Genomic DNA, 24,202 nt, shown 5'->3' with positions numbered 1-24,202 from the left:
AGGTATCAGCCGTAGGGACTCTGGAGCTTGATGCTAAAGCTCCCCCTCTTGTAACTGTGCCTCTGTGGCCTGCTCACACAGATCAGAGCTGTGTACGTGGCTCCTCATGTCACAGTGGGAACAAGCATCATATGTAACCAATACATTCTAGCAAATGGGTTTTAATGCATTTGCAATCCAGTAGCGTGATGAGCAATTCATGCATAAATATCCTTAAGCCCTCAGCCTAAACACAAGATTGTGGCTGAGCGAGGCCTATTTAATTCTTTTGTGGTTTCAATGAACTTAGAACCAAGACACTGCTTTTGTCATAGCAAGTAACAAAGATTCTCTCACAATACAAAGCAATCACATTGTACATACAGGCATATTATTTTTTGTCTTAAAGAATGGAACATGTCCTTTTGACCACCAACAATGATTCCCAAGGGAGTGAGTATAGGCTGGAATACAGCATAAACAGACTATCTATGTGAAGTGCCTGTATAAATGGGAGAGTAGCAAAGGACCACTTTGATCTCTGGTCTAGCACAGGGTTCCCTGGCCACCCTCTCTCTTCTGCTGTAAGGATGACAGGGCTGCTCTGAGCCCTTCAATAAAGAGACAGCAGGCAATGGCTGTCTGGCATCATTCAAAGGTTTTCATTTTATTCAAACACTGAGGATTTTCTTCTTATTTCATCAGGCCTTTCTTGGAACTGCTTTGAAATATTCCTCCCTTGATATGTCGGATACTCCACCATACCATTTTTGAAGCCAGATATGTTCTATTCTCATCTTCATAAAGAACCATTCATACTGACGAGGCCACTTTCTGAGAATTGGGTGCCTGCAGAAATAAAGGACAAGTCACCATAGTGCCCAGGTCATATGATCCTGCAAACACCAGGTGTCAAAACAACCAGAGACAGATGCCAGGGAGCCAGCTATGGTGCCTGGGGCAGCCTGAGCAACGCAGGAAACTGTTGTCCCCATAAAGGGATGGACCACTCAGTTCTTGAGCCAATTTCCTTGGCTTGAATCCCAGTTGGCCAGCTGAGATGCTTCATGGGCCATTGCCTTCTCGAGCCTGGGCCCTTGCCTGTCACGGGCATGATCGTGATGGTCTCAGGTCACAGGGTTTTGCGGGAGCAGAGAGTAAGTGACCAGTGAGTGCCGGTGATTGTCAGGAAACACAAAGGCTTTATGCGTTTCTGTGTAAAATATCCAAAGACTTGTGAACCCCCTATAAAAAGTCTGCTCGCGGGAAGATTTCCACTCTGGCAACAGGTTTATAACTGCTGGGCCAATAGAGAGCCATTCAGAGTGGGCAGGGAGTGCCACTCTGCCCTCTGCTATCTGCTGACTCACCTTGTCCCCCTGCCCTCCCCTCTTGCCTAGCCCTAAACACACGTATTATCCTTAAGGGCAGGGGCTGGGGCTCACCTTTTAAAAATTTCATAAAAATAAAAATTTTGTTTCTATAATTCAAAGGCCAAGTGCAAACTGGGAAAAACATTTGCCCAAACAAATGCAGTCATAGATGATGATCTTTTTTTAAAAAATATTTTGAAATAATCTTAAACTTACAAAGAAGTTGAGAGTACAGTATTAAGAACATTTTTTCCCCTAAACTATTTGGAAGCCAGTTGTTGATATGATGCCCCAACTTCCCAAATACACATGCAACTAAGATAATAAGATGATTGCTGTTATTTTAAACTAGTTTTGTATTTGCAGCCAGAACAAATTTTGGTATCTGCAAGTGGGGAGCAGGTGTAACAAATCCTAATCCAGGGTGTATTGGCTTTGGGTCCAGACAGTGAGTGAAAATGAGAAGGACCTCAGGGGCAAAGATAACGCCAACTTGAAAGAAAGTAAAGATAAGGCTACTGCAGGTGGGCGGTGAAGGGCATTTAGTGGTGGAAAATTGGGCCACACTGCTGCCTGCAGTAAAGTAGAAAATAGGAAATAAAATGAATAAACCCAAGGCAGCCTCCTCTCCCTGCCTCACATAACATGTCAGAGGAGCGATTGGAACTAATGACTGAGAGTTGTATTTGAAAATCAAGTGTGCGCACGTGCACACACACACACACTTCCAGATGTACACACATCTATTTCTCTCTGTATTGAAAACCATGATTTTGTGTAATACATTCAATCCCAATCCAATTGCAGAGTTAGTCTAGTTTTTTCTCTTTGTATGACCCTTTCCCATGGCAGTGAGAAGCCAGGCTTTTCCTCTCCTTGCTACAGCTACTTATCTGATGATTCCCCCTATTTGTAAAATCACCCCAGCTCCCTGGGGTTGTAGGTGGCTAATCCAACTTACTGCCTGCTTTCATGTTTCTTCTGCTAAAGTAGACGAGTGTTACCTGCCTGGCTTCGTTGCCTATACCCCTGCGTGGTTACCCTCCACTCGGGAGCACTCCATGTGGATGCACTTCTCGCCTCTGGGGACAGGCTCTATGTGCCTAAAAGACCACCTGCGGACAGCTGCCTGCCTTGCACAAGCTCTGACATACACTGGGCCAGCCTCTTGCTCATTTTGAGCAAGAGGGGTCTGAAGCTTTAGAGTGCATACCTATGGCCTGGGACATGCTCATTAAAATTAGATGATTGAGTTTTATCTCCAAGGAATCCCCAGGTCAGCATGGACCCAGCAAGCTGCATCTGGAAGCATCCCAAGTGGCTCAGATGAAGGGGTGACAGGCCTACCCTGAGAAACACTGCTCTTTCACTTCTAACACTGGGCTTCACTTAGAGCAGATTTTTGAAAAGGTTTACAGTGTTGACTTGACTACAAAGCCTCCGTTACTTCTATTTCAAGTCAGGGCATAGTAAAAGGTTGGCAGTGTGTGGAAATTGTGCCAGAACCCTTCCATGTGGGGTGCTCCTGAAGTCAGTTTCAGCCACAGCAGGGCTGTCTGCCTGAGTCAACCAAGGCTGTTGTTGTGGGCAGGCAGTGTAGCTCTGGAAGGCAGCTCAGGCCATTGCTGTTGTGGCCTCAGGGCATCAGTGGACCCAGCCCTGGCTTCTGCTCTTTATTATTATATATTCTGAGCAAGCCAACTTTAAAACTTATACAAACCTTGAAAATAAGGCTTGCTTGGCAAATTCTATTTCCTCTGGGGACACTATGATCATCTGGCCAGTGATGGTTAGCCGGGCACATCGAGGATCTTCCGGGTCGACAATATTTTTCCTGTATGGGAGGAACATTTTTCATATATTAAGATGATGACAGAACATCAACCTGAAATACCAAGAATTTTATTAAAAATTGAACATAGTGGTCACATTGCTGGTTATATCATCTAGGCTTTTATACTGTCTGTAGTTTCCTTTGGTCCAGGCAGGGTGAGAGGCATGTTTGTGTAGTCAGCCTGCATGCTTGGGGCAGTACCCTAGTCAACTGGACACCTTGGGGACCGCTTCTCAAAACCCCAATCAAGAGCCGCTGCCCAGAATAGTGTTGGTGCTCTGCACAAGCCCAGGGGGCACCCTTAACTTAAAAACTATTTGAATGGCACCCATGGAGTAGCATGATGCTTCTGCCTGGATCCAATGCTGGCTGAGGTGAAGGCCTGCAGATACTACCATCAGAAATTAATATCAAAAGATGTTGGTTCCTGGACCTCCCTGGTGGCACAAGGGGTTAAATAGCAATACTATGAAGCAATCTGCAGCCACTACAGCATGAGTTCAATCCCAAGCTGGGGAGGTGACCCACATGGTGCAGCAGACCTCTCCTGTCTCGTCCGCTGCTCCCTTCAGCAGTGTATTTCAGTCAATCCTCCTGCTCTATTACCCACTCTGAGCCTTTCAGATACCCTCAGTGTTCTGTCTGTTTGAGACCTGGTCCCCTGCATCTGAGTGTCCTGGGGGCCGCAGCCTGAGAGCTGGGGCTGTTGTGCTGCACACATTGCTGTGCCCATGTGACTGATACAGCACCACCTCTGTATCCAAGCCAGGAGAGCTTCACTGGTTCGCAATCTTTTGCAGTTGTTGTCACACATCGTTTCTGGGAGAATTAAGTGCTCCCCCATGTGATTCCACTGGGACACTAGGAAGCTTGGCGCGGATTTCTCTGCCCTGAGCACCTTTCTCTGCACCTTTTGCCTGGGAGATCTTGACTATATTCCCTGGCTGTTAGAAACCATGAGCTTCTGAGTCTTGTGAGTCCTGCCAGTGAATTGCTGAGTTGAGGGTGGGCTTGGGGTCTCTGGACACAGCCAGCCAAACTGACTCTGAAGATCCTTTTTTAGGTGGTATATAGCATAAAATGGCTGCCTTGAGGCGTGATTCATTAAAACCCATTCTCATTCATTGTATTACATTAAAATATTGAGAAAGGAACATTTGTTAAGCAAAGCATATGTTTTACCTGTGCTTAAGGAACTTGTTTTCACCTGCCTAGAAGTTTTTCTTTATTACATATCTTGTTGAGTCATTAACGAGAAATAGTGGACTTGCCCATGTAGTCAAGCAAACTGCTTCATATCGGAATGTGGTGTCCTGTCCTGCTGTGTTTCTGACACTTTGACATTGGCAAAAATGCAGCTGCTAATTGTGAATTTTTCTTATGGGTTAAGATGAAAGAACATTGGGGTGCAATCCATATAATTATAAGAACAGAATTTACATTGAATTTTGTAAAAAAACCTGAGATGTTTAGGAGAAAATAAGAACAAACAGTAAATAGGAACTAAGTTTCTATATCGTGGACAAGACAGGCTTCAGTCATCCCCAACTTACTTGCTCATCATTAAAACTAGTTTCTTCACAAAATTGTTCTGTGATGAGAGCAATGAAATTAGCACCACTATTATAGATTATTATGTAAAATCATATACCACGGTAATATTATATAGTAACACACTGCATTTAAATTTTGCTTCTGCACCGGTGGTAATGACAAAGATTAGACAGGAAAGAATATATTCAAGTAGGTAAACAACAAAATTTCCATTTACCTAGAGGGCAACCCAGCTAAACTTGGAATAACTTCCTTCCCTCCTGTGGTAGGCAGGAAAGTGACCCCTCAAAGATGTCTACATTCTAATCTCTGGAGCATGTGGCTGTTAACTTACATGGGAAAGGTGAATTAAGGTTGCTAATCAGCTGACTTGGAGAGGAAGGTTATCTGGCAGGGTCCAATGTTATCACAAGTGGAAGCGGGTGGCCAAAGGCAGTACTGGAGTGATGTGGAGTGAAAAAGACTCAACTGGCCATAGTTGGCGTGGAATATGGAATATGGCTGCCAAGAAATGCAGGCAGCCTCTAAAAGCTGGAAAAGGCAAGAAAATTACCCTCCAGAACCTCCATAAAAGAACACAGTTCTGCTTACACCTTGATTTTAGCCCAAGGAGATCTATTTGGGACCTCTGACCTCCAGAACCGTATGCCACAATAAATTTGGTTTGTTTTAAGCCCCTAAATTGTGGTGATTTGCTATGGCAGCCAGAGGAAACTTATCTACAATCTGAAGGAAGTTGGACTGCAACCTCCCCGTTGGTTGTGTGAGTGTGACATACCTGAAGTTTCTGGCAGTGCTGCTCCCCCAAATGGTAAGCAAATGCAACAGCAGTCAGCAAGGGGGATGCTGTGTACTCTGGGGTCCCTAAGCAATAGCTCGCTATCTATGAAAGCCTACCTGGTGAATGGGTTGTACAAGACATTCCCTTCTCTTGGCAACATATTCTGAAGATCATTGAGGCATCTGCTTCTCCTTCACCCAGCTTCAGGAAACCCTGTTCTATCGCCAGAGCCTAAGGGCTAGAATGTACCTAAACCAACTGGCATAGTCCTCTGGGCTGTTGTGATGAAGTAGAGGACTGGCACAAAAGCAAGTTTGGTCATTAAAGCTCAGGAGCTATTTGCTGGGGACTTCTGGAATGGCCCCACTGGAGCATAAGCAGGGCCACTCCTAAGACGGAGCAGATGCTGCAGAAGGCATGAAGGAGAGGTGGGAAAATCTCATTTGGGTGACATTGCAGAGCCCCTAAGAAAAGCTTACCTCTGGACTTTTCAAATATGTAAACTAATAATTTATTTGACTCTCTAAAGCACATCCGAGCTTATTTTTCTGTTTCTTGCAACTGAGCGGTTCTTCACTAATAGGAGGGTTGGACTATGGGGGAAGGGCTGAGGAAGTGTGGTGGTGGGTGTGGTGTGGTGTGGTGACAGACATCTGAATAGGTGTGATCTTAAACCTCTGAATCACATCCAGTGTTGTAAACCCATGTTTCCTCAAAAAAAAAAAAAAATTGTACACGTATAAAAAAGAATGAATCCTAGGGTCAAGGAACGGCCCATCTAATTTTGAATGGTAATAATGATCCACAAGCGATTCACAATACAAGCTGTAAAGACATCGGGGAACTATGTAAAATGAGGATATTCTCATATGTGTATGTCTTATTAATGCACTATTATGCAAACTAAAGATGGCCTATATTTAAAAAATATTCATAAAGGTATACATTTCCTTGCAGTAAGTCTCTATATGTTGGGTGTCTCATGGTGCTGAACATTTTGTGAGCAGAGGACTTAGTCCCTTTGTTCTGGTTATCTTTTCCCAAAGATTTAATTAGAGCTGCCAGTCTTGGAAGACAGAGTGTTGTCCTCTAGGCAAAAAACAGGCAGGCTTACTCAGATTTTGTTTCTCTAACTCAGGACCTCTCTCCTGTAATGCAACCCTCATGTGTGCAGATGTTACCCAGCCCTCTTAATGTTAAGCAAATGCAACAGCAGCCAGCAAGGGGGATGCTGTGTACTCTGGGGTCGCTAAGCAATGGGAATTGGGGATCAGGGAGCCAGTGTCACAAAATGCTGATGTGCTGGCACTGCCATTGGTCTGAATAGTAAAGTCCTTTTTCTCTGACCCAGGAGCCTTGTGACTTCTGTGAGCATGCGCGAACTGTGGCAAACTAGTTTGTGACTTAGAACACGGTTAACTTGTTTGCAGGGGCTAAGTCTTCTCAGCACACTGGAGTCTTGTTCCACTTTATGGGGAAAACTTTGCTGCTTCATGAATCATTTGGCAACAGCTCAGTTAGCTTCAGCTGGGTCTGTCTGTAGAGACTTCAATGATAAAAGGGCAGAATGGAGGTGGTAAAAGAAGCAGGATCAGCAAGAGGGAGTGTACAAACACCCCACTGTCCTGGCTTCCCAGAGAGAGGGGCTTGGGACTGAGCAGTCCTGGGGGCCTGAGATCTAGGTACTCCTCACAAGTGAAAAGACAGGGAGGGAGGGAGGAAAGCAGAGAAGAGAGAGAGAGAGAAAGAGAATGAAATGCATCTTCGGGAACTAACTGGAAATTACTAGCACTAGAAAATTTAAACAACCTAAGAATGGAAGAAAGGTAAAGAAAGAAAGGAGTTTTCAGGAGCTCAGCCTCAACTCATGTTGAGTTGGATGCGATAGATGGATGAATAGAGAGACATATGGGAAGTGACGATACTAAGATGGTGGAAGTCATAGCTATAATGTGGAATTCTGTTCATCTTACCTATAGTGGAGACTTTTACAAGTGGCGGACACTTTATATACATGTTCATGTGTTAGATCTCACTGTCTCAATTTATTTATTTATTTTTCCCCCCATAGAGGCATGTTTATTTATTTATTTGTTTGTTTGTTTGTTTGTTTTGTTTATACATGCACTGGGTACAGTCAGAAGCGCGGGAGGGTGAGAGAATTCACCAGAGCCAGAGCGGGGAGCAGAGCAGGCAGAAGGACCGAAGTACACTGCTGAGGTGGCAGCGGGTGGCAGGAGAGGTCTGCGCGCCATGTGGGACCCTCCTCTGGTGGCCGGGGAGCAGCCGGGGATCAAACCGGCGCTGCAGAGGCTGCGGGCAGCTTTGCAACCCAGCGCTCAACCGCTGCGCCACCTGGGAGGCCCTCACTGTCTCAATTTAAGTGACTTGCAACAAACAGGAGGAGCCTGTGTCTTTAAGTCTTGCTATGCATGGTTGGTATACAGTGAAAGCTCAATAAATATCATTTGAGGGGAAAAAAATCTTACTTTTTCTCTTTTTAAGGAAAAAGAATCCAGATTTTATTTATTTATTTACTTATATTCTTCTCCCCTACCCTTATCCTTTATGCCCCTTGGACCTTTTCTCCCTCCCCACTACCTCTTAACCTCACCTTTTTTTTTTTTTTCTATTAGTATTCACTAGTTTTTATAAGTATTTCACTGTGTTGAATCAGCAGCTATGTAAACATTCACCATTTATCTTTGTCATTCTGACTTACTCTATTGCATATAATTTTCTTAAACTCCCTCCATTTTGCTGTAAATGGCAACATTTTATCTTTCCTTTGGCTGAATAATATTTCATTGTGTGGACATACCATATCTTCTTAATGTAGTCTTCTATTGGTAGGCATTTAGGTTGTTTCCACAACCTAGCCATTGTAAATAATGGTATTATAAACAATAAATATGGTAGAACATGCAATTTTTTTCATGTGCTTCAGAGATAGATGTCCAAGCATGGGACTACTGGTCTTATGTTACTTTCTTTCTTTTTTTTTTTTTTAAGATTTATTTATTTATGCATACAAGAGGTGGGGTACAGGCCAGAGGTGTGGGGTGAGGATTCACAAGAGACAGAGTGGGGAGCAGAACAAGCAGATGTACTGAAATACACTGGTGAGGGGAGCAGCAGGCGAGACAGGACACGTTTGCTACCACATGTGGGTCACCTCCCTGGCCAGGGATCGAACTCGTGCTGCAGTGGCTGTGGATAGCTTCATAGTGCTGTGCCTTAACCCCTTGTGCCACCAGGGAGGCCCCTCTTATGGTATTTTCAGTTTAAGTTTTTTAAGATAACTCCAGGCCACTTTCTACAATAGCTGCACCAATTTACATGCCCATCAACAATGTAATAGGGTTCCTCTCTCCCCATCCTCTCCAGCATGTGTTGTTGGGGATCTCTATAATATGTGTCACTCTCACGGTTGTGAGATGATAACTTATTGTAGTTTTGACCTACAACTCCTTCATAAAGTGATGATTTTTCCATATGTTATTGACTGGCCTTTTGGATATCCTTTTTGGTGAATTGTCTGTTCATATTTGCTGTCCACCTATTAATTTTTTTTAATGGTGGAAAATTCTTATTTTCTATGCAATTTTAGTTTGTTCCTTTGTATGTAGTATGCTGAATTCAATTAATGTTTAATTGAATTTACTATCAGCATCTCCCCAACTTGTCTTTATGTTTTTAGAGTTTTCTCCTTTGCGTTCCTTTGTTATTCTTAATTAAAGTCTTTTTTCATACTATTTTTATACACTAGATAATTTAAGTACACTTTTGTTTCATCTCAGGAAAGTTACTTTAACAATCTGCTTTTCAGATGGAGAAGGTTCAGCTCACAAAGCAAAAGGAGGGCCTCCCCTGGTGGTGCAGCAGTTGAGCGCTGGGCTGTGAAGCTGCCTGCAGCCTCTGCAGCACCAGTTCAATCTCCGACCAGACCACCAGAGAGGGTCTCACATGGCATGACAGACCTCTCCTGCCGTGCCCGCTGCTCCCCTAAGCAGTGTATTTCATCAGTCTGCCTGTTCTGTTCCCTGCTCTGGCTCTATTGAATTCTCTCACCTTCCTGCGTTTCTGACTGTACCTAGTGCTTGCATAAATAAATAAATCTTCAAACTATACTACAAAGCCATAATCATCAAAACTGCATGGTATTGGAACAAGAACAGACATACAGACCAATGGAATCGAATAGAAAATCCAGAAATAAACCCACAGATTTATGGTCAACTAATCTTTGACAAAGGAGCAAAGACTATGCATTGGAGCAAAGAAAGTTTGTTCAATAAATGGTGCTGGGAAAACCGGGTCGCTACATGCAAAAGAATGAAGCTTGACCACTACCTCACACCATACACAAAAATCAACTCAAAATGGATTAAAGAACTAGACATAAGACCTGAAACCATAAAATACATAGAAGGAAATATAGGCGAAACACTACGTGATTTGCACATCAAAGACATCTTTACAGACACATCACCCAAAGCAGTGATAGTGAAGGCAAAGATAAACAGCTGGGACTACATCAAATTAAAGAGCTTCTGCACAGCAAAAGAGACAATAACAAAAACAAAGAGAAACCCCACCACTGGGAGAACATTTTTGCACCCAACACTAATGATAAAGGACTGATCACAAAAATCTGCAAAGAGCTGATGAGACTCAGCAACAACAAAGAAAATAATCCAGTCAAAAAATGGGCAGAAGAGCTAAAAAGAAACTTCTTTGAAGAGGAAATGCAAATGGCCAACAGACATATGAAAAAATGTTCAACATCACTTGTAATCAGGGAAATGCAAATCAAAACTACCATGAGATACCATCTCACACCAGTGAGAATGGCACATATTAAAAAAACTAGCAACAACAAATGTTGGCGAGGGTGTGGAGAAAAAGGAACTCTTCTGTGCTGTTGGTGGGAGTGCAAACTGGTCCAACCACTATGGAGAGCTGTGTGGAGATTTCTGGACCTACTAAACATAGAGCTTCCATATGATCCAGCAATTCCACTCCTAGGTATTTACCCAAAGGACACAGAAACATCAATTCCAAAGAACACCTGCACCCCTATGTTTATAGCAGCACTGTTTACAATAGCTAAGCTTTGGAAACAACCCAAATGCCCAAAAATAGATGACTGGATCAAGAAGATGTGGTACATATATACCATGGAATATTACTCAGCATTCAAAAAAGATAAACACATGCAATTTGCAGCAACATGGATGGCGCTGGAAGGGATCATGCTCAGCGAAATAAGCCAAAAAGAAAAAGAAAAATACCGGATGGTCTCACTCATAGCAGGAATCTAGAAAACTTAAATAAGGGACCAGGAAAATGAATATAAGAAAGTGAAAATCAAAATCAACAAAAAACTATGAATCAGAGACACTTTTTGGGGGGTGGGGGGTGGGAGGGGAAGGATTGGGGTCAGAATGGGGCGTTTGCAATTGTATGGGGGAATATAAAAATAAAATTTATTATTTAAAAAAAAACAAAAAAAAAAGCAAAAGGACATTTACCATGGATATATACAACTGGAATGTCAATATTGAATCTTTAGTTTTTCTGTTTCTTCTAATGACAAAAGAAAATTAAATAAAATTCGCTGGGAAAATATTAACAAATTATATGTTTGATAAGGGTCAAATAGTTATTAGAGAAATGCATATAAAAAACACAATGAAATACCACTTCACAACCATTAGGATGGCTATAATAAAAAAAAACTGCAGTCAATAACAAGTGTCGATGAGGATGTGGTGGAACTGGAACACTTATACACTGCTTTTGGGAATATAAAATGGTGCAGATACTGCACCATTTAGAAAATGTTATTAAGTTCCTAAAAAAAGCTAAACATAGAGTTATCATATTACCAAGTATTTTCGTGTCTAGGTGCATACCATCAAGAATTGAAGACTTATGTTCGTATAAAAACATGTACACAAAGATTCATAGCAGCATTATTCGTAATATCCGAAACATGGAAACAAATGTCCATTAACTGATGGATGATTAAAATGGACAAATAATAGTGGCATATTCATACGATGGATTAGTATTTGGCCATAAAAAAATGATGTACTGCAACATGTTGCATGATGAACCTTGAAAAGATGCTAAGTGAAAGATACCAGTTACAAAAGTCACATACTCTATAATCCATCTATGCAATGTCCAGATTAGGCAAATCCATACACTAATCTGTCTATAAAAAATAGATTAGTGATTTCCAGAAGCTAGGGATCATGTAATAAAATGCTTACAACTATCTTAATAACCCTGAAAGCTTTCTGGATGGTGTATGTTTATGGGAATTATAGCTTTATCACTAATTTTAGCTCAAAATGGAATCATGCTTAACAGGTGAGTAAAACATTTGTGAATTGGATGGGAAGAGGTAGTCAGAAGATGTAAGAAAGGGATTTAAAGGGATAGAGGAATCAAGATCAGAATCAGATTTGTGAAATGGATCCCCTGGGAACCATGGAGACAAAACTTCATTGAGCTTGAAATAAAATGGAGAGAGAGAAGATGCTGCAGGTGGATAGGAGAAATGGGCAGATAAATGAGTGGAAGGATAGAAGAGCATACTCCAATAGCTGCTCATTAAGTTTTCTCTGCAGAATCCTCTGGCTGTCCCTAGACAGCTCTTTTAAAAGCTACTCTGGTTAATGTTAGCTTCAGGATTACAGAAATATGCAGGCAAACAAGAAGAGGTAGCACAAATCTGGACAGAGCAATTTATTTAGGAGATTTATATGTTGCCTTTAAGGGGAATGAATAAAATTCAGTGAAGAGAAATTGAACTCAGCTTCTTTATCTGATTAGAGATGGGTCCTATACTTTGAAATGCACATCACATCTCAGTGGACAAACTGCTGATGGAGATACATCTTGGCTATTAGCAAGCAAGCCGCAGCAAGCACATGTTTATTCTGCGTGTTCACTTGATAGATCTCATCGAAGAATGAGTGAATAGAGTAACTTCTCCATGCTGTGCTAGGGGAACAAATCCCAGAGCCCGTGTCTGGAATCAGACTATGCTAAGGTCTTCATTTATCACTCAGTATATTTTCTTCTTATAAAAACAGTTGAAGTGATGGCGGTGGGGAGATGAATGGCTTTGGGGCATATGTACTCCTGGAATTTCTGTTTATTTCACAGAAGAAATGGTTAAACTCAGTATACACTAAATTGGTTGTTTGTGCTAAATATTTACCCTATACTCAAGGGCCAAAAAGCAAACCAACACTCCCACCCACATCCTCCCCTTAGTTATCTTGTTTGACCAAAGGGGTTTCTCCTCCTGTCAATGTGCCCTGCGAGCAGGGGCTGCTCACAGGATAAGCAGCAATGACATCCGTCGATACACATTGTCCCAGACTCTTCAGTGTGAACAGGATCTTTCCGATGTGATTCTATGGAGCTGCAGCATATATATGCTGCTCCAAGCAAGTCATTCTGGGGGATTATTATTCAATATTTCTGAAAGACTTCCATTCTATGCTTTATACACTCTCTGGGTTTCAACCCATTCATGGTCTGGTACCTCCTTTTCAGAAACTAGACTTCTTCATAAACCAGAATCTTAGCATGAACCCTGATGCTAAACCACGCCAGGCCTGGTCCATGGAAGAGCTGAAACTAGGGCAGTGGCTCCCTGTTTCGGGAGGCCTTCAGCCTGGGAGTGTGAAAGGGGCTGTGATCGTGGTGATGCCCAGACTAGCTTTCATTAAAGGAAGGAAAACGCATTCACCACCTCTAGATAATCAATTTGGGTTACCCAGAAACCTAGCATTTGTCAAAACTATCAAGTGTCATTTGTCAAAACTATCATTTGTCAAAACTGTCAAATGTTTTCATTTCCGGAATGGAAGAGAAATTTCTTCTCCCTGGGTGGCAGGGAGGGGAGGATGCTTTGCCTTGGTTCACTGAGAAGATGCAAAGCCTAAAACCTTTCAAACCTGCATGCTCCCTAGGGAAAGATGGTAAGGGAGTTTCTGCAGTGGACTTTTTTTCTCAATTGATATTTAATGAATTTCCATACAATTTGGTCTCAGGTCTGAGTACAAATCCCCTTAGTTTTAGGAGCATCTTAAATGTTTATGAGAGTTGAAAGAAGAAAATGGAGAGGAGGGGGTCACTGATGTTGGTAAATCTCATTCTCAGTTTGTCACCTTAACCTGAGTTAGGAAATAGATTCATACTCCTGGGCCTCCCCGGTGGCGCAGCGGTTGAGCGCTGGGTTGCGAAGCTGCCCGCGGCCTCTGCGGTGCGGGTTCGATCCCCAGCTGTTCCCCGGCCACCGGAGGAGGGTCCCACATGGCGCGCAGACCTCTCCTGCCGCCCGCTGCTCCCCTCAGCAGTGTACTTCGGTCCTTCTGCCTGCTCTGCTCCCCGCTCTGGCTCTGGTGAATTCTCTCACCCTCTCGCGCTTCTGACTGTACCCAGTGCATGTATAAACAAAAACGAACAAACAAACAAATAAATAAAACATGCCTCTATTAAAAAAAAAATTATGTATTAGATTCATACCCCTAATTCATCTAATGAATTAAATGAAGAAATCACAGCAACCCAAGGAGCAAAACGAATAACTGAATGAAATAAAATTTAAATACGCTAATGAGGGGCCTCCCTGGTGGCACAAAGGGTTAAACACAGCACTGTGAAGCTATTTGCAGCCACTGTAGCACGAGTTCGATCCCCTGCTGACCAGGGAGCAACCCACATGGTGCAGCAGACCTCTCCTGTCTCTCACACTGCTTCCCTCAGTAGTGTATTTCAGTCAACCTGCCTGTTCTGCTCCCTACTCTGTCTCTGGTGAATCCTCTCACTCCCCACACCTCTGGCCTATACCCCAGTTCTTGTATGCATAAATAAATAAATCTTTAAAAAAGTATGCTAATGATAATTAGGCAAGACATGTTTGCAGATTCTAGTTTGGATGGATGTAATGTCTGATGAGGTGGAAAAGCTGCCTCCCTTTCTATGTTTGCCAGATTGTAATCTCGATTTCATTTTACAAATGACATGAGCCATCCTTGGGCCATATTTCTCAATAGGCCTGGGAGGCACGAGAGGGAGATACATGTAAGATCCATTCAACATCCTCATTATTCTAAGGCAGAGGCAGAGTCACCCTGAAGCTCCTTCAAACTGTCAACCCTTGTCTCCTGACAGTTCTGGTCCCTTTGCTGGGGAAGGGATGGGATAACCCAGCAATATGTCCTTCTCACCCTGTCTCCAAGCAATGCAAAGTTCATGCTACTGCTCTAAATGTGTGAGAGTTTGCCCTTTATAACATCCCTGCAGCAGTTTGGGTGTGCTGTTCTTATCTACTCTGTCTATTGCTCCTGGAGGATGGGACCTCTAGTAAGCCATGAAGCCAGAAGGTCCTCAGATGGCTTCTCTTCCACTCTGGTACAGTTATAGAAAAAGTGAGATGCAGAATGAGTAAACTCCTTTAATTTACTCCAGAAATTCTTCTCGGCTACTGTGTCTCAACCAACCTAGTTCTTTCTCAGTATGGAAACTAATTTTCTATTTATCATCCAGTCTATTCATTTTCCAAATTATCTCTTCCAAAAAGATGGGCAGGGTATTAGCAGCCAGTTTGATGTACCTTGTGGTGGGAATCAGGACAGCCATGTCCCATTAAATGTAACAACTTTATTGTGACATTTTAGGGAAAGTCCAGGGACCAGAGGATTGTGATGATAATGTTTTGGAGAAAATCCATTACTAGGTGGGATGGCGTAATCAGGGCTGGACGAAAAACTCCTTAAGGTAACCTAGGCCTCCCTGGTGGCGCAAGGGATTAAGCACAGAGCTCTAAAGCTATCCAAAGCTGCTGCAGCACAAGTTTGATCCCCAGCCAGTCAGGGAGATACCCACATGGCTCAGCAGACCTCTCTTGTCTCATCTGCTTCTCCCTTCAGCAGTGTATATCAGCCAGTCTGCCTGTTCTGTTCCCCACTCTGTCTCTGATGAATCTTCTCACCCCCCTGCACCTCTGGCCTGTGCCCCAGTTCTTGTATGCATAAATGAATAAATCTTAAAAAAAAAAAACCTTTAGGTAACTGTAAACCGATAACATATGAAGAAATACTTGTTTCTTTCATTATATTCATGCTATTGGCCTTTCCCTGCTTTAAGTTAAGGAAATTAGAGTGGCTGTATATTTCTTCATCGTTACACTTCTGAAATTCTAGGATACTCAATGTCCTTTACCCATATCAGTTAAAATGTATAAGTAAGAATCTCTTTAGAGACAATATGTGTCAACATACATGTGGTGTTTGCTGAATGAAAAGTCTTTCTTATATATATAATGGAATATTATTCAGCCATGAAAGGGAAATCCTTTGATTTGTGACACATGAATAGACCATGAAGGTATAATGCTAAATAAGATAAGTCACACAGAAAAAGACAAACACAGATGGTATCACTTTTATATGAAAACTACTGAACTTGTAGAAATAGAGAGTAGAATGGTGGTAGAAAGGGTGTAAACTTAGAGTTAGAAGATGAATAAGATCAGGAAATTTAATAGACAATATAGTGATTATACTCAACAATACTGTGTTATCAACTGCAAATGTTAAGAGACTAGTTTTTAAGTGCTCTCACCACAAAACAGAAATGATAATTCTGTGATGTAATAGAGGTATCAGGTAATACTCTGGTGATTATCACACTCAATATGTAAATGTATCAAATCAACAAATTGTGCACCTGAAACTTACATAATGTCATATGCCAATTAGATCTCATTTTAAAGAAGCATTTCTTATCTATATGCCAGGTAGATATGTCAGCTTTGATTACAACAAGCTTTCAGATTAAAGCTCTCAGTTGAGTCAAGCTAGGACATAAATCCAATATTAAGTCAATTAGCAAAGAGTTAGGCACTATTATCTAATTTGAGAGGGCACTATGCAGGGTCTCCTAGGCCACATTTTGTTATTTCTGCAAATGTGACATTTTAAGCAGAAAGTGTCAGAATCTGATTTGGATTTTGGAAGATTACTTTGGCTGCTGGATGAATTCTATGTGATAAAGAATGGACTGGGGAGACCAGTTGGGAGTGACTGTAGTACACCTTCTCAGAGTAGATATCTCTATCTATGTCTGCACTCATATCGATATCTATATCTGTAGATATAGATGAAGGCAGAGGCAGGCTTGCAACTGAAATGTGCCTCTCTCTGGGATGCCCAGTGGGCCACAGAGAAAATGATTGAGAATGCACCCCTTTTTCTTCTCTTGGAGCATCAGCAGCCATGTTCTCCCCTCTCTATCTGAAGTGGATTTATGGTTTACTTTTTGAGACCTAGTAGGCCCACAGGAGTCCTAGATGCAAAGCTCTGGCTTTGTCTACTCACTTAGATGAAACAGGGAAAATCCACCCCTTTCCAGTTGTACAACCCAGCACAGGAATCGGAGCACACAAAATGGTGAGAAGGATGCCCCAAATTTTCCATTTCCACTTGCTTTATAGAATGAAAGTGTTACAGGGAAAGGATGTCCTGCCTGCAGTGGATTATTACTAAGCCACTTTTAAGTGCGCGTGTGAGGCCCCACAGTCAGGCAACCCGTTTTATATTGGGGTTGCCCAGTAACAAAGGCACTGTTCATTTTTCTGTGTATGAACTGCTTTCTAAAGATGAAAGGATCAAGTGGCTTTGATTCTTCCTCCTCCTTCTCCTCATCAGAAACCCCTGCTCTGTGGGAAAGGCTTGGAAGAGATTGACAATAACGCTGATCTCTCTGGCCAGCTCTCGAGGTCCCGGGTCAGGCAGCTTGTTGGTGCCCTGCCAGACCATAGCTTGGACTTCACACAGGAGCCTGTTGGGTAAATTATCAGCTGTGGATATTTCCACCAGATGCCTTGCTTATGCTCTGGTGGCCTAAGGAGCTCTGATGTGGCTTTTTCATTCTGGACTCTGGTGTTTGCCTGTCTTTTATTTCTGACAGCATAACTTTTATTTACTAAGCCTTTGGGCTCAACATTTCAAGATTCTGGAGGCAAAACCTAAAGGTAAAACTGAACTTGTAATGTGGACCTCACAATGCTGCATCACATCTGTGTGGGTCTGCTAATCCTAAACAGCCTGGTTGGCCACCATTTTGTTACCTACAGTTCTAAATCCTAAGCAAGGTCAGAATGGTCTGGTCAGTTAGGTACAGGAGCTTACCCCTCCCTGCAAGGTGCCTTTCAAATCAATCAAGAGCACAAAGCTGGATCACACTGGGAAGGCTATACATCACGAGGTGTGAGGGAATGCCAGGGACCAAGGATCATATATAACAAGGGACCCCAGAAGTGGATCAGTGGAACGCCTTGTTGATAAGATTGAAACCATGGCTGGGGAACAAGGGCTTCATCTCAATTACAATACCAAGTCATCAGCAGATGAGAAGTGCCTGGAGGGCAGACTCACAACCCCTGATACTACAGATGACAGAGCACCTTTTCTAGTTTCACCTCTCCCTTTTCTCTTTGCCCTTCTTCCTCTCAACTGATGCTGTATAATTCTTCTATCAATAAAAAGTCCAGGATCTTATCTTCAGCAGCATCCTGCATTGTGCAGCCTGCTCCACGACTCCTGTTTCTTTGTCAGTGTGGTGTTGCCCGATGCAACAGATCTGGGGTGATAACCAGCTCCACTACGTGGGAATTTTTGCTTTGCAGCATGATATAAGGTACTAAGGCAGACTGTAGTTTTCCAAATATTTAAGTTTCTATATTTCAATATCCCCAGAAACATAAACAGGGTGAAGGGTAATATTTCTGAGAAATAGTTTCACACGAGGATCTAAACTTTGGGGTATCAGTGGGTGTGGCTTCTTTCCCAAGCCAGAGTTACAGGTATGCTGAGAAACTGATGCCCTGGGCCCTGGCGTGGCTGGACAGGCCTGGGGTGCCAACTCTGGCCTGAGCTGACTCCTTCTGTTGCCCCAGTGTGCGCAGAGGTCTGCACTCATGTGGTCTACCATAAAGACGGCCTATATATGACTACCACCCATGCAGGCTGGCAGCCCTGTTCTAAAGGATCTGGGTCCTCTGTGAGGTCCAGTGAAGACCTCTCTAATCTGCATTTCTCATGCTCCCAACTTTTACTGATGTCTGCCTGGGACAGGCCAGTAGATGATTCCTTCTGCAAACTGAGTCCGGCGCTGTTTTCTATGACCTGTCCCTGAGAGCAGGTGTTCAATATCCTCCAGCATTATGATGGCTTTCAGGATGCCTCAATTAGGAAAACCTCAGAGGCTTAGAAAATATACTCCTAGTAACAGCCAGCTCTATTAGCCAAGAACAGGGAGAATAGTCCATGAAAAGGAAACATTTCTTTTTCCTGGCTTCCTGCCATAACCCGATAAGGAGTCAGGTCAACTGAAATGTCTGTAGCCCTATGACAGTCTCAGCATCAGCGTCCCAAGGGCAACAATCGGATGACAGTGGCTTAACTGGTTGACAGTGGCTTATCCAGGCTGCATTTTTTAGTGTCATCGTTGCATTGATTACTCCCACACCCCACAAAAATTTTTTTGTTTAATATGTTTTTCATGCTTTGTATAAAGAATAATAGAATTTTGGAGCTGGGATGAATCCTACACAAGTTCCTAAAGCATCACTACATTTTATAGGTGAGGCTGGGGGATTAAAGGACTCACCTGAGTCAACCTGGACCATTTGTGACCTGTGAGAGGTGGCCCACATGCTCCCCCACACCAGCTCATGGCAGACATCTTCCCAGCAGTATTTGATTTCAAGTTCAGTTCTAGATCTTGAACTCAAAGATGTCTGGATCGATGTTCCATTTGTGCTTAAATTTCTTTTTCTCTTAAAAAGTTTTTGAGGGCCTCTGTGGTGGCGCAAGGGGTTAAACACCGCACTATGAAGCAATCCACAGCCTCTGCAGCACGAGTTCGATCCCCAGCCGGCCAGGGAGCAAATCACATGGCGAGGTAGACCTCTCCTGTCTCTCCCGTGGCTCCCCTCAGCAGTGTATTTCAGTCAATGTGCCTGTTCTGTTTCCCACTCTGTCTCTGGTGGATCCTCTCACCCCCTACATCTCTGGCCTGTACCCCAGCTCTTGTATGCATAAATAAATAAATCTTTTAAAAAAAAGTTTTTGAGAAAATGTATTAAAGGATTCTGGGTCTTTATTGCATGCATCTTTGAGGGGGAATATAAATTCATTTGAAATATAAGATTCTATGCTGCATGTGCCTAACAGACAAACCACTAGCTTTTTCTTTACTAATCACCCCCCACCCCCAGCCTTTTCCATAATAACAAACACTGTCATTTACCCATGGGGTATTGTATAAAACACTTTGCAAGTATTTCCAACCTTCTCAAGAATCCTATGAGGTTGACATTATTATTTCTACTTTACAGATGAGGAAATTGAGGCTTCCAAAGGTTAAATAACTTGCCTCAAATCACATAGCAAGGTGAGTAGTGGAATTCTATTTATCTGAATCCAAGAGTGTAATCTTTCCACTTAGAAGTTAGTGTAGCTATCATAGTGCACCTTAAGTGACCCAGAAAGGTCCCACCCCACAGCCTCTCTGTTTTGAGCAGAGAGGATGAACTTTTTCTACCTGCAAAATTCTCCTTCTGATTCAGGTAGCAGGAGTGAGGCCATGGGGTTCTTCATCAGATCAGCTACCACAGGGTCCTTGGGTGTCACATAGAAGAAAGGAATCCCAGTGCTATTGCTTAAGGGGCCATCGCTGATGGGTAGGCAGTTTCCAAATGGCAGTCCAGGCATCTAACACACACCAAAAAATACTTTATCAATGCAGGGTTGTGGATTGATCTTAGTGGCTAGTTTAGCTTGTGTTTCTGGACAAAGAACACAGCAGCAGGGGGCTTCCCTAGTGGCGCAAGTTAAGTCTCAGCATTATGAAGCTATCTGCTGCCACTGCAGCAGGAGTTTGATCCCCAGTCAGGAAGCTAGCCCACATGTGCAGCAGACCTCTCCTGTCTCGGCCACTGCTCCGCTCAGCAGTGTATTTCAAAGTCAGTCCACCTGTTCTGCTCCCCACTCTGTCTCTGGTGAATCCTCTCACACCTTGTTCCTCCCCGCACCTCTGGCCTACACCCCAGCTCTTGTTTGCATAAATAAATAAATCTTAAAAAAAAAAAAAAAGAACACAGCAGCAGGGATGTGAAGGGAACATGGTATCACCATGGTTTTGACAGATCAAAAACTAAGTCACAGTGGTTTCCAATCTGCCCATTCACCCAGTGATGGCTCCAGAATGTCTATGGAGGAACTCAGCTGTAGCATTTCTGTTTGAAAGGGCTGGTTAGGGGAGTATTCTTGAAGCTACATGTACATAGCAAACACACTCACTTAATTAAATTTAAGGCTATTTTGGGCCTCCCTGGTGGCGCAGTGGTTGAGCGCTGGGTTGCGAAGCTGCCCGCGACCTCTGCGGCGCCGGTTCGATCCCCGGCTGCACCCTGGCCACCGGAGGAGGGTCCCACATGGCGCGCAGACCTCTCCTGCCGCCCGCTGCTCCCCTCAGCAGTGTGCTTCGGTCCTTCTGCCTGCTCTGCTCCCCGCTCTGGCTCTGGTGAATTCTCTCACCCTCCCGCGCTTCTGACTGTGCCCAGTGCATGTATAAACAAAAACAAACAAACAAATAAATAAATAAAGCATGCCTCTAAAAAAAAAAAAAAAACTTAATTAAAAAAAAAATAAATAAATTTAAGGCTATTTTGGGGACAAGAAATGAAACTTTTGGAGGGGATGGAGGCCTTCTAGAACTCATAAGCTCCTCCTGGGAGCCCCATTGTTTTTACTATCCCCCTCAAATATTTGGTAACTTTGGGGGATAGAATTTAAGTCTTAACTTCATTTAATATCTTATTTGGTCTTTGGACTCCAAGAACTTCCTATTATTGTTTCATTTAAGATAATACTGCTTTCTTTCTCATTAGTCCCATTTTTTTACTATAGTCAATAATATTTCATTATATAATTCAGCAACTTATGGAAAATGGGTTTCTTAGTTTTTTAGCATAAAGAAAGTCACAGCAACATGCTATACCAATTTTTGTTCATGATCATGCAGTAGAGTGAGTGAAATTCTCAGACGCATCTATTTATTTGGTTTTCCCAAGTGGTTGCTGGGTCCAGCATCCTGATGTTCCTCAGCTGTACATTTTACAGAGTTCTTCTCAACTCAGAACTCAGGGGTTATCTTTGTCTTAGAAGTGTTGCATGACAATGTGTTAAGAAAACAATGCTAAGGAGTCCCCCAAAATGGAGCTGTAAGTTCATTCACAGATTCTGCTTTTCAGTTTGTCATCAACTGCCCACTGTCATGCTTTGCATGCATGGTCAATACACGGAAATGTTCTCTGAATTTATTATTAGGATTAAATGTCAATATTGAAAAGGGGAACTCCCAATAAAGCAAAGAGAAAACACTGAAAGTCAAAATATCTTTGTATATCTTTGGCATTAGTCTTTAATTGTTTCAAATGATGTGTTTTATTTTTATTTATTTTTTCAAAGTTTTTTTATATTTATTTATTTATTTAAGATTTATTTATTTATACAAGAACCGGGGTACAGGCCAGATGTGTGGAAGGGTGAGAGGATTCACCAGGAACAGAGAGGGGAACAGAACAGGCAGACTGGCTGAAATACACTGCTGAGGGGAGCAGCAGGCGAGACAAGAGAGGTCTGCCATGATATGTGGCCATTTCCTCCGCTGGTGGGGATCAAACCGGTGCTGCAGAGGCTGCGGACAGCTTCACAGCGCTGTGCTTAACCGGCTGAGCCACCAGGGAGGCCCTCAAATGATGTGTTTTAAATCAAGATTAGTTTCACATTTAAATTTCATATCTTCTTAAGGTGTGTTTTAGGAGCATAAGATATAACTGAAAAGTCTTCTGGATGTTGTCATTATCCAACAGGCTTAGGATCTAAAGCTAAAGAGGTAATGATTAATGCCATAATCAGAATAACATATTTTCATGTTTTTTAAAGCAAAAAGGACCATCAAAACTGCCTACTCAAACAATTTCATCCATGAGGAAAGCTGGGGCAAGAACCTGTCCCCTGGCCAATGACCAACAAGGCTATAAAATTTTAAGTTTTTTCCCCCATGAAATAAATAGGAGTTCAAATTACTGTCCTGTCACAAAACCTTATATTTCTCTTAACACCCCTAAAAGCTTTCTGGAGCCTGTATATATATATATGGATATTACATATTCATCATTTATCCCATGTTATTTTGTCTCAAGGTGGAAAGTTCATTTCAGCATTTATACACTAGACTATTTTATACTTTGCACAGTAAACCTTTCCCACAAAAAAGCCTGAGTTCAAGTTTTTAAAATATAAATTTCCATGAAGATCTGGGTGATGTTTTCTCCCAGTTAGGTCTTCTTTGGGTGTCTGTAGGTGGTGGGGAAGTTCGAGTTCGCAGGGGAAGGCTGAGAACAGGGGAGGGGCTGGATGTGTCTGCTCTGTGAAGCCAGAGGTGGCAAGGGTGTGTGTGTGTGTGTGTGTGTGTGTGTGTGTGTTTGCTCAAGCACTAGTTATTGACCACCTCAGGACTTCAGTCCCCAAGCCCTCAGGAAACCTGGTTGTCTGCCATCCCCTCTGCCCAGCACCACCACTTAGCCACATCATAGAAGCACAATCTCGTTCCATTACTTACTATGTGACCACTAGCCAATCACCCCCAATTGACCTGTCTGTCACACCTGCATGCAAGGACGTGAGTAGTCACTAGCGTCTCCCTGTGTCCTGGGCGCGCCAGCCCCCACGAGCCAGGCCACCGCGAGGCATGCACCTGCAGCGCGCTCCTGGCCGGGGAGGCTTACCTTCTCGTGGGTGGACACGGTGGCCAGACAGCCCCAGGCGCTGGCGTGGGCCAGGAAGCGGGCGGTGCCGGGGCGCAACCTGGGGCCGCTCTCGCGCGGGTAGGAGAACATCCCGGGGGGCGCAGGGGGCGGCCTGGCGCGGGCGGTGCCCGCGGGGGGCGGCAGGTGCGAGTCTTCCTTGTGCGCCGAGGCGGGGAAGCTCTGCTGCCAGATGCTACCGGAGTCCTCCAGCAGCGCGGGCAGCGCTTCCTCGGTGGAGGTGCTGTCCAGTTCCTCTTCCACCTCGTTGGTGACAGCCCAGGACACCGAGCTCACGATCACATAGCCCGCGGCCGGGGACAGCAGGGCGCTGCAGCACAGCAGCCAGGAGAGGTGGGTCCCGGGCCGCACCCGCAGCTGGCCTCCGCGAACGGACATCTTGCAGGCGGCGCGCCCTGCCTGGGGGACCGCCAGCAGCGCGCCAGCGGCCGGAGAGGGCGGCAGCGCCCCCCCGCGGCGGACGCGAGGAGCTGGCACCCGTTCCCACAACCGCAGGATTCCTGGGTGGGGTCCCCAACCCCGGGGCGGGGGTCTTTTCAGCAATCAGCCCACGTTGAAAAGTCAAGGCTCCTGGAAGACCAGGTTCCACTCGACCGCTACGCGCGCTGCACCCGCGGTGAACAGGGTCCTCAACGCGGGGTGTCCCTGGATGGGCTCGTTTCCTGCTGGGTGGCTCAGGTTCTGCAGCCAGACTGTGGGCGGTCAAATCCCGGCTCAAAACACTTCTCCACTCAGGAGCTAATAGTTCTTCCCTG

General features: G+C 43.7%; 1 protein-coding gene across 1 annotated transcript; it reads right to left on the bottom strand.

Annotated features, from left to right (window-relative positions):
* Nucleotides 1–680: 680 nt before the first annotated feature.
* On the bottom strand, nt 681–23,825 carry CREG2 (cellular repressor of E1A stimulated genes 2; the record flags this gene model as incomplete). The annotated part of the gene is made up of 4 exons (XM_084235870.1): nt 681–828; nt 3,073–3,186; nt 20,159–20,328; nt 23,409–23,825. 4 exons carry the CDS (start codon nt 23,823–23,825, stop codon nt 681–683), a joined length of 849 nt encoding a protein of 282 aa, XP_084091996.1.
* Nucleotides 23,826–24,202: the final 377 nt, after the last annotated feature.

This window comes from Talpa europaea, assembly GCF_964194135.1.
Source record: "Talpa europaea genome assembly, chromosome: 6".
Taxonomy (NCBI): Eukaryota; Metazoa; Chordata; class Mammalia; order Eulipotyphla; family Talpidae; genus Talpa; species Talpa europaea.
The sequence above is the reverse complement of the archived record's forward strand: the minus strand, read 5'-3'. Positions and strand labels throughout refer to the sequence as shown.